Source organism: Rutidosis leptorrhynchoides, chromosome 5 (genome assembly GCF_046630445.1).
Source record: "Rutidosis leptorrhynchoides isolate AG116_Rl617_1_P2 chromosome 5, CSIRO_AGI_Rlap_v1, whole genome shotgun sequence".
Lineage (NCBI taxonomy): Eukaryota > Viridiplantae > Streptophyta > Magnoliopsida > Asterales > Asteraceae > Rutidosis > Rutidosis leptorrhynchoides.
The window spans coordinates 388,792,247-388,803,413 of record NC_092337.1 but is presented as its reverse complement, the minus strand read 5'-3'; the positions used below and the strand labels follow the sequence as shown (position 1 = coordinate 388,803,413).

The window sequence follows — 11,167 nt, the reverse complement described above, 5'->3', positions numbered from 1 at the left end:
CCACGTTCTTACTTATAGATCACTTTACCATTTTCCGAATATTGTCAAAAAGAATAGATTTCTTAAATCACAGTGGACCTCATAACATTGGCCCGTAATCATATCATAATGTATCTGATAATTCAATCATTTGATATTATCTCTTAATTCTGTAGATAAATATATCGAAACAAATACGTTCATGTAAAGTATCATATATATCAAATACTTTGTTAATGTTTTCAGTTATTATATATTATATATACATATCTATATACACATAATTGTTCGTGAATCGTCGAACACGTTCAAAGGGTAATTGATTACATGAATGTAGTTCCAAACTTTTTGAGATTCAACATTACAAATTCTGCTTATCGTGTCGGAAACATATAAAAGTTAGGTTTAAATTTGGTCGGAAATTTCCGGGTCGTCACACAGATTATTTATCTGATCTACATAAAGCTAAATCTCAAACTGGATATGTATTCCTAAATGGAGGCACCACAATATCATGACGTTCTCAAAACAAACACTTGTTGCAACATCATCAAATCATGCCGAAGTGATTGCATTACATGAAGCTACTCGGGAATGATTTTAGTTAAGATCAATGATACAAATCATTATTGATTCTTGTGGACTAGAACACTATAAAAGCCCAACAACTATCTATGAAGATAATACAGCTTACATAGTACAAATGAAAGAAGAGTATCAAAAATGACAGAACAAAACATAAATGCTGACGAGGAGCTAAAGCTATAAACGGTCTTAACGGTCATAAGTTTGATGGAAAAGAATGGTATATTGGTAAGGCTCAGAAAAAGACTGAAAGGGAATAGGAATTGAAACAACAGTTTGAGCAAACCATGAAGGAGACTGTAGACAAATCACATGGGTCAAACTTGTACATAAAAGATTTAGATGATACAGTTTCAGATGAAAACCTCAGATTCTTCTCATATACCCAAGATCTCGTAAAAGACAACCAGATTAAAATGAGATACGTTCAATCAACAACTCTGCTGATCTTTATACCAAAGCACTGTCAATCGCTGTTTTCAAAACATACGTTCACAATATTGGCATGAGGCAAGTTCAAAAGATGTGACGACTCAGCGTTGTCTACTTGAGGGGGAGTCAACTCTATGCTGCACTCTTTTTCCCTTAGCTAAAGTTTTATCCCACTGGGTTTTCTTTAGCAAGGTTTTTAACGAGGCAGTATTAATTGCTCTTTAAAAAAATTACCATCCAAGGGGGAGTGTTGTAAATTTAGTAGTTAAATATGGATGGTAATTAGTCAAATATGGATAGTAAAATTTGTACTATATATATGTGCATAATGTAAGTTACAAAAAACATACATATACATTAAATACATCACACTTCTTCAACCTCTTTCTCTCCTATATCTTCTACAACACATCTCTCTTTTATTGGTTCTTTCAATTTGAATATATTGAACCAGGCCACTAAAGGTAGTTATAAGCCTACTGAAATATAACACCTTTCAGTTTTTTTTTTTTTTTTTTTTTTTTTTTTTGCTGAACTCACGGGCAGTTATTACCCAATCAAAAGTAAAAGGGGTTGAGTTATAAAAAGTTCAACACGACGACTGAATCTGTAACCTAAATACTACAAGGACCATTTATGCAGTTAGCTAAATTTTGAAGTTTCTATTCCCTTTCTTTTTTCATCGTTTGTCAAACGCAAAATCAAACCTAAACCCTGCAGAGAGAGAAAAAAAAAGTAGAGAGAGGGAGAGGGGAAGAGGAAGATGGTGTTCTACTTTAAAGCGAGACCCGAAGCAGGAGATTACACCATCTTCATGGGTCTTGATAAGTTCGAGAACGAAGAACTCATCAAATACGGATTCCTCGAAGACATTTGGTATATAATTTATAATTTTATTATTATAATTTTAATTTTAATTCCTTTCTTCAACAAGTATTGAGTGATTTGTGCGTCTACAAATTCGTTTTGGATTGTTCGTTTTTATATTTATATTTATATTCCTGTTTTAAGATTATGTTTACGTAATTCGATTGAATTCATATTCGTCCTTCGTAAGCATAAGCGTACATTTATTTGTTTTTTTCGTAATTATTTTATTTTCTGCTCGTCTGGAAAGGAATTATTAGATCATTTCATTTTTGCTAAAAGGCAATTTTGTTAATGTAGTATTATATATTTATATATGTATTTAGATAGCAGCTAAACAAATAGACGAAAACTCTTTTAGATGCTATTATGTTAATTAGTCATGATGATTTCAATTATGAGTTGACACATCAAGCAGTCAGCATAACATGATAGAATTAGTTTTCAATTTACCAGCAAAACATAAGGTGAAAATTAAAATAAACATATGATACATATATATGCTAATATACATACATGACAATATGACATAGATCACTAATATTTTATGTAAAAGTTGAGCTATCTCTAAAGGATGATGAGATTTTTTATGAAGACAGAGACTCTTCTCTTCATTCATTTTCATCAACGTAATCTGTTTATTACTGTACACAGTTTTTTTTTTTTTTTAATTCTGAAAGTTGGAACCCTAAGTTTTTCTGATACGAACCAACCCAAAACGCGTTCCCACTAGTTGTTTGCACATATATATATAAATCTTCTTCATAAGTGGTGGATGTGGGATAAGGCTACTAGGATGTATCATTTTTCTCCCATTTTGTCGTTAAATTATTGTGTAGTTCTGATGATGTATCTCTACGTTCTTTGGTAGTCATGTTGCTTTCTTTACTTTTCCTCTTTGGCTACTTTATATTTGTAATTTATAATTTAATTAATATGATCGTACCACCACATTGATCTTTGGGTTCAAATACCATAGTTAAAAGCTTTCAACATATACAACTGAAAGCCATCGTTTAAAAGCAATCTATAATCTGCAACTGATGTTTGACATATGATGCACAGTGCATTTTAGTGACAGTATTTAGATTTGAGTAAGCAAGGTAGAAATGAAGTTTTAGTTTGTTGCTACTAATGCAGTTTACCTTTGCTTCTCTCTCGTTCTGTCTCTATCTCTCTCTTAAACAGCCTTTTTTTTCCATGCGTTTTACCATTAACATCGAATTTTTTATACAATATATATTTGGAAACTGAAAACAAGTTTTTATGGTTACAGCTTTTAACTAGAGCCAGTTCTGCTGAACCATGAGTTTGAGAAAACCACTGGCCTGTATACATACATGAAATAAAAATTCAACTATAAAATAGAACCGTCTACCCAATGTAGCAGTTAATCACATTTAGCTAGGACACGTAAAAGGTCCAATCACACTGATGTTCTCAACTAAAGAACAATATGAATTAGGATAAGCATATTATCGATTACTGGCAATCTAATTAACCTAATTTCAAGATAATACAATTGAATAGAAAATGCAGTAGCTAAAGAGATTCTTCTGTGATTTTTTCGGGGTGTCTGATTTGGGCACATGCGCTGCAAGTATCTATTATCATTGAATATTATCATCTTATATCTAGTTTATCATACAGGGTTTTTTCTACTGCAGGTTCCATGTGGACAAAATGTCTTCTGCCCATGTTTATGTGAGGTTGCACAAGGGTCAAACTATCGATGACATATCTGAAGGACTTCTTGAAGATTGTGCTCAACTCGTCAAAGCAAATTCCATTCAAGGCAACTTTCTTTTCACTCCATTGTGTGATAAATTGTGTATATAACAGTTAGAGGTGACAACGTGGGCGGGTTGGTCAGGGGTAATCAGTTAAAACGGGTAATTTTTTATGTTAAGTGGGTCAAAATATATGAACAAAATGATTTAGGAGGTTTTATTGCATCGAAAACATGATGTGGGTGAGCTTTGACCCATTTGACTTGTTCTTTGTAAGCCATTTTGTAGTTTGTTAGTTTATGTATTGATTAGAAATGTAACCTAAATGTCCACTGATACGTGTATGGGTCAAATTTACCACTTTGTAGTTAACAATCAATTGTTGATGGGAGAGAACTATCACTTTGGTTTATGTTACTGTATAATTTTATATAAAATATGAGGATTTGGTTAACTTAATAGAAGCAAGGTAGAAGATTGCAAACACTTCTTTACCGTTCGATCAATGTAGTTTTTGTACTCAAAATATAAATATGATCCGTTAATGTTGAAAAATTTACGAAACTGAGCGAATTCACATTAACTGAAGACGGTACAAAATAAAAATTAAATTTGTTTAGTTGTTATCATTGTTTATTTTTTGGTGAGGACTTAAAAAGTCATATAGGCCAATCATTGACATTGACAGCTATATCCAATATATGTGTAACACTTACAAAATTTTTGGAAAACTTACTTCAAATATTATTTGACTACAATATGTTCAGTATAATTACTTTTATGTGATTTTCTTATACAAGAATTATCATCGTATGTTTTTTTTTTTTAACTTGAGACTCATACTACTAGACCTTTTGTAAAACTGTCTTTAACTGAATGAGTTTACTAAGACATTTGTGAGTTTTTAGTGGTAGCATGTGATTAGTTCTGATAATCATTATATGATTATATGATATAAGCAAGGTCGAAAAAGACGCGAGACTTAGACGCAGTGTTGCAAAACTCGGATTACTCGGCCGAGTAATCGGCGAGTAATCGGCTGAAGGGGGAAAACGAAAAATCGGTTCCAGAGTCGTTAAAAACTCGGTCAACAAAAGTCAACTCTTCTAAAAAAGTGCTGTACGTTCAATAATTAGGGTTTCTTCCACATCGACGCTTATTTTTCTTCTCTTCCGCCTTCTTTTCTTCCTCTTCTTCTCTCTGACGCTGCTATTTCTTGGGTTTCTTCAAAATTCGTCTTCATCTTCTTCAATTGGGTATGTTACTCAACAATTGACAGGTCGATTACTCTTCTTCCTCTTCTATCTCAAGTTCTCAACAAATTTTGTTTATAAATTTTAATCTAATCTTCTTTTTTTTTTTTTTTTTTGTGTGTGTGTGTTTATAATAGATTAATAGTAGTATTTCAGTTCTGTATCATGTATTTTGTGTTTGTAACCTAGTAATATAATCAATTTATATATGTACTGAACTTTAATTGCTATCTGACTGGTATAGTAAATAAAAATCTCTTTTTTTTGGGGGTTTGTATGATTTGATCATGTTGTTTACAATGTATGTGTTATGGTATTGAATTTAACAGTTTATGGATTCATATTTGGTAGCTCTTTATTAGGGTTTTTGTATATGATTATGTTGTAACAGTTTGTGTATTTCACTATTTTGTTTAACTGACCAACTGTTTTTGTATATGATTATAACAGTAGCATATGATTTGGTAACTGACCAACTGTTTTGGTATATGATTTGGTAACTGACCAACTGTTTTTGTGTTTATAATAGTAGTATATCAGACATCAGTTTGTTTAGGTTTGTGTTTATAACAGTAGTATATCATCAGGTTGTATTTTGTTTAAGCGAGCTAACAAGCTAAGTGGTATGCTTTTTTGATGTTTATAATTGCTAATGATGTTTATTTAAGTTTCATACAAACTCAATTTGTATTGAATCAAGCATATAAGCAACATATATACACTTTTGGAACATATATTACAACATCATATATCTATATCTATATTAAAAACTAAAAAGTCAACAAAAGTCAACTTCCGAGTTCTCCTCCGAGTTCTCCCCGAGTCGCCGATAACTCCTCAAAAACCTCCGGCCGAGTTCTCCCCGAGTCGCGAGTTTTACAACCTTGCTTAGACGAGTCGTTCATGACCTTGAATAATTGAGTCGGGGTCGAGAGGGTCGTTGACCAACATTGACTTTTAAATAAAAAAATGTACTCCGTATTAAATATAAATATTCTAAACATAATTTAAAAATAAATGATTCACAAACAAGACGATGTAGTGTTATTTTAAATAATATATAGGTTTTATAATGTTTTCAATAATAATTGTAGTGTATTAATTAAAAAATCATCTTTAAGGTTTACTATGAAAGTCGGTGTTTTTCCCAGCTAGTTTCAAATAGGCATGGGATTTTCATTTCAGCAGACGAAAGTCAACTGTTGACTGTCTTTTTCCGACTTTGACTTGAGTTTTAGTGTTGACCAACTACTTATATGCGAGACGGGACGGGCTAGTCACCAAACCGTCACAACAGCCGTTTGCAACTATAGCAGGATAGTAATGTGTATCTACTTATACTATATTATAAAGAAAATTTGGTCAACTTTTTCAAAGTTGTTGAAACTCTTACCCTACAAAACCAAACACCATATCTATCTCTTCCATTGCATAAACAAAATCTATATAGAAAACACATTTTACACACTTGAAAACACGCAAACACTCTTACTATTGTTTCTCTTTGAAGCATCATCACTACCGCCAATCCGTCACCTCTAACCGCCACAACCCTGCTGCATCGTGTGGGTGCGATGTTAGTTGAACAATATAATTAAAATATCATATTTGACTTACGAAATCAAGAATTATGCATTGTTGTCGAGTTATTTGAGTTTATTAGTTACAGCATGATGCTTAACTATCAAGGTGTCATCGCAAATAGTTATAAGGTATTGTCTGGTTTGGAAATGAAATAAAGATATCAAAGAGAGAGGTTGTATATGCATAGACATAATTACACGTGAATTTACATATAGATTGTAGCTCTTGCAGTTTTTCTAGGTTCTCTTTTGAATTTTTCAACCTGGTGGTCGTATGTTGAATGTGGCAGGAAATAAAGTGAATAACATTGATGTTGTTTATACGCCTTGGGCAAACTTGAAGAAAACTCCATCAATGGATGTTGGCCAAGTTGGTTTCCACAACAATAAAGCTGTGAGTCTCTTGTACTTTTAGAACACATGTGTATGATTTATATTGTTTTATCACTGTAGAAATTTCTTTTGTTTAACTTTGGTTATGTGTTTAGGTGCGCACTGTGAGAGTGGAAAAGCGAATAAATGAGGTAGTTAATAGACTAAACCGCACTAAAGTGGAAAGAAAACCCGATCTAAAAGGTACTTTAAGTCTATGGTTCTTTCATACACGTTAAACACACTTTGACCCTGACCACTCCCTCTTTAGATTTAGGATGAATTGCTTAAATACAAGTTATCAAAGTCCTTATAATGACCATGAAAGCCTAAATAATCTAATTTGAAGGTATAGTGGTCTTGGTAAATAATTCAAAAGGTCTTGTGGAAAAATCAGAATTGAAGTGAAAGCGTTGTTTTTCCTTTTTTAAAGTTTGTGTGTTTGTGCATTTTTCTTTATAGATTTCATGTTGTCATGAGCTAATTTCATCTTGTTCATGCATAGCTGAGCGTGAAGCAGTTAATGCAGCAGAAAGGGCAGAAAGGAAGGTGCAGCTGAGAGACAAAGTGAGTTTATTTATCTTTATGTCAATAGTACGAGTATTAAAAAAGATGCTATTTACGTATAACAGTATACGTCTAGAGGTGGAAAGTTTAACTGGTTTACTTTACAATGTGTTAAAATTGGTTATGCTTCATCTCTAGAGCTCCAAGTGGGTTGAAAAGGTGCTGATAGTGTATATTTTAATTCACGTCATTTTTTGAATCACATTTTAAAAAAAATTGAGTTATGGTTTTAGTATTATGGTTTTTGTTGTCAAACATAATGATACCTGACCCATTGTGGACTGCACTCAATTTTTTTTGACCCGTTACCTGACTCTCCCCACCCACCAATTCTACCACATTTAAGGGTGTGTTTGGTGAAACTAGCTGGAGTCGGAAATTTATAGTTATAAATTGACTAAAAATGACAATATAATTAAATAGTATATAATCATACATAAGGGTAAATATGTACTTTTATATTTTCTAAATCTAAGAGCTTATTTTATAAACTATTTCAACTAGCTTATTTTTCTAGAGCTTATTTTTTATAAGCTCTAGAAATTATGTCACCCAAACAATGCTACTACTGATGAAAAAAATAAGTTTAACTTCCCATAAACTTGTCATCCAAACACCGTTAGGCAGTATTGCACCACCATGTATGTTGCAAAGGTAATTGTAAAACTTCATGGATGCGTTGTCTTAGAGTTTGAAATTTTAAGTTTTTGTTTGATCACAACACAAAATTCGTAAGAATTAGACTTGATTCGTTGAACTATGTTTTGGTCCATACCGTCCATGAATGCCATTTTACATAATACACCGTCTAAGTCAACGTTCTCTTTTATTTTCAATGTACAATAATAATAAGCACCTCAATGTCATATTGTGCCTATTGCTTGTCAAGTTGTAATGACATAATGTTTGGTGCAGAAACGCCGTGAAGAAATGGATAGGCTGGAAAAGGAAAGGCAAGCCGAAGTAAGGAGCTACAAAAATCTGATGGTTGCTGACAAAATGACTTCCAACAAAGACATTGCATCAACCCAAAAGACCCTACAAGAACTCGAAGAGGACTTCATGTAAAACATCCTAAAAATACCAACCTAAAAAACTGCTGTTTCATCACCACAAAGAAAAGTATTGAGTATCGTGTGTGTCGAAGTACAGATGCACACCTGTCAATTTGAACTGTTATGCCCCGAGTCTCTTGGTTTGTGGAGCTTAATAAAGGCTAAAATATGGCCACAATTAAACTCCTAAAGGAGAGGGAAGCCTGATTTGTATGAATATATTTTGTGATGTACTTTGATATTCTCATAAATTATCTTGAAGTTGACTGTCTTGTTTATTTTTTTTAACTTATGATTCTTTTTGAGTTTCCAACTGAAAGTAGTATGCATTTTTTGTTTAGCTAGGATTTTCACAAAGGTTTGGTTCTATCCCTATCTGAATTGTGTTAGCGTGATTAACTACTAGACTATAATAGCGTCATGATTTGATGCATACCATAAACGGGTGTTTTTCTCTCTAGCCGGCCCCACATTAACTTTAACTATTAGACTATAATAGCGTGTTGATTTAAATATAATTTATCCATACACATCCATAAGCGGGGTTAATGGATACCCGTTGGATGTTAAGTTTTTAAAAAATATATTTTTTTTAAAATGAAAAAAGTATTTTTAACAATGATATGTAAGATATATATATGAATTTAATTTAATAGTATTCACATAATTTTATCGTTACAATCTAAATTTTCGATAACATTTTAATAGTTTATGATGTACATATATAATGAAATGTAAATATATGTGCATATATAGTTGAGTAAATATGTATATATTTATATGTATATATTTATTTCGGGTGGTAAATGAATATATTCATGGATGATAAATTGTCATCCATACCCGATCCACTAATTTTTCACATCATTCATATCCATATCCATACTTATCATCCATATCCATTTAAATGGATCGAATCATATGGATATCCAATGGATCGGATATCCATTGTCATCCCTGGTTGATGCGTTTGCAATTGGTTAGTACTTTGCGGAAAAGTAAGAAACCTTCGCGTAAGCCGTAAACTCGTGTATATCGTTCGCAATTGATTACTAGTATTTGCTATCATCTGATTTAGTGCTCTCTAGGAATGGCAATGGATCCGATATGGATCGGGTGACGCTATATCCATATCCATTTAGTTTTTGCTCATCCATATCCATATCCATTTAATTTCAGTTCACCCATCCATATCCATATCCAGTGGATTAAGCGGGTTAATGGATATCCATTGGATGTTCAAAATGTAACACCGTACTTTTTTTTTTTTTAAATAACACAGCAGAAGTCTTATTTACAAATCATGGACTTATGTACTAACATAAACATGATTATTACAATTTCATTCATAAATACATTTTTATCAAACAACCGATGTTACGTTAATATCCGATTTCATATAGACAACATCAGAGTTCTAGACTTGTCGAACACAACCCAACACGCCCATCTTCTCCCATGTCCACAAAAGCAAAAGACCTACAACCTGCAAGGGGGAGTTGGAGGGTTAGCACGAAGCTAAGTGAATGGACTAATCTAACAGCTAAAGCACATAGGTACAATCACTAGAACATGCAACATCAAATTAGGCAGACAGTTAATCAAATATCTACTAGAACATACAGAAACAGAGCGATCTACCATTAGCATACAACGCAAAAAGCAATACAAATACAATATCATAAAATAGCCAACAATCAACTAAATCCAAAGACCACCAACGAATAAAAATATCTACAGCAACGGTCAATCCAAAGCAACCGTAATAACCACAAGCAACGGTCAATCAGAAGCAACCGTGTGGGTAATCCAAAGCAACCCCTTGAGAGACTCGGCAGCCTGGCTGGGTCAACGACCCAGTTGATCAGACTAGAGTCTACTGAAAACTCATAACTCTGTATCACTAGTATAAGTCTTCCACACGCGACGAACGCGTGATTCTGACTTATACTAATCATACAACATCAATGAGCTCAACCTGATCAGAAGCAAGGTTGATCTCTCCCGACCTGATCAGAAGCAAGGTCGGTCCAATAAACGCGCGAGGCCATGGTCAACAACACACAACAACATAGGTTTGAAGCACAACAACTAGGTCAACGGTCTAGGTCATGTCACTATATGCCTTAACGGCTAGATAAACCCACTCACCGAATACCAGCACAAGAAGAACTCAGAGGTCTTATATTTCTGAGTTTTCACTTCTCCTGATCACCTGAAAACATCATAAACAAAGTCAGTATAGTGTTCTAATCAATAATATAATCGATTCTTACTATAAACTAGGTCATATCATCATCTAATCATCATATTATAAGTCTACAACATAAATCCATTCAATATCGACATTCGGGTGCGTGTGAAACAAGACATACACGTTAAAACCTCGTCTTTTGACCAAAATAAAGTTTGATCTAGCTTCTTAAAAGTTTACCATTGAAAAGTACTCGTCAATATGATTCCAACGATAGTTTATTCATCAAAACGGAGTTACGGTTTGAAAGTTATGCCCTTTTTAATTTTACCAAAAGCTGACAAGTGCTCAACCGCGTGGTTGAGCCCTCAAACGCGTGCTCAACCGCGTGGTTGAGCTGTCAAAAGTGTGGGAGCTGTTAGAACAGTCCAGCTCGCTGTTTTCGCGTTTTTTGACCCCAAATCTTGATTTTTGCTCGATCTGATCATGAAACCACTTCAAAAACATGATATAAACTATATACAAACTATTTCTAACATCCATCAAGCAT

At 33.2% G+C, this 11,167-nt stretch overlaps 1 protein-coding gene across 1 annotated transcript; it reads left to right on the top strand.

Annotated features, from left to right (window-relative positions):
• Window positions 1-1,686: 1,686 nt before the first annotated feature.
• LOC139846515 (uncharacterized) lies at window positions 1,687-8,711 on the top strand. Its single transcript, XM_071835997.1, has 6 exons — window positions 1,687-1,872; window positions 3,531-3,658; window positions 6,720-6,823; window positions 6,918-7,005; window positions 7,307-7,368; window positions 8,284-8,711. The coding sequence occupies exons 1-6, from the start codon at window positions 1,760-1,762 to the stop codon at window positions 8,434-8,436; spliced, it is 648 nt and encodes a 215-aa protein (XP_071692098.1). The 5' UTR covers window positions 1,687-1,759; the 3' UTR covers window positions 8,437-8,711.
• The last annotated feature ends 2,456 nt before the right edge of the window (window positions 8,712-11,167 follow it).

Bases quoted from the DNA above. Each gene is read 5' to 3' on its own strand.
- LOC139846515 (XM_071835997.1), top strand. From the start codon at position 1,760: ATGGTGTTCTACTTTAAAGCGAGACCCGAAGCAGGAGATTACACCATC. The intron at 3,659-6,719 runs GCAACTTTCTTT...TGAATGTGGCAG, and splicing joins CAAAGCAAATTCCATTCAAG to GAAATAAAGTGAATAACATT. The intron at 7,369-8,283 runs GTGAGTTTATTT...TGTTTGGTGCAG, and splicing joins AGGTGCAGCTGAGAGACAAA to AAACGCCGTGAAGAAATGGA.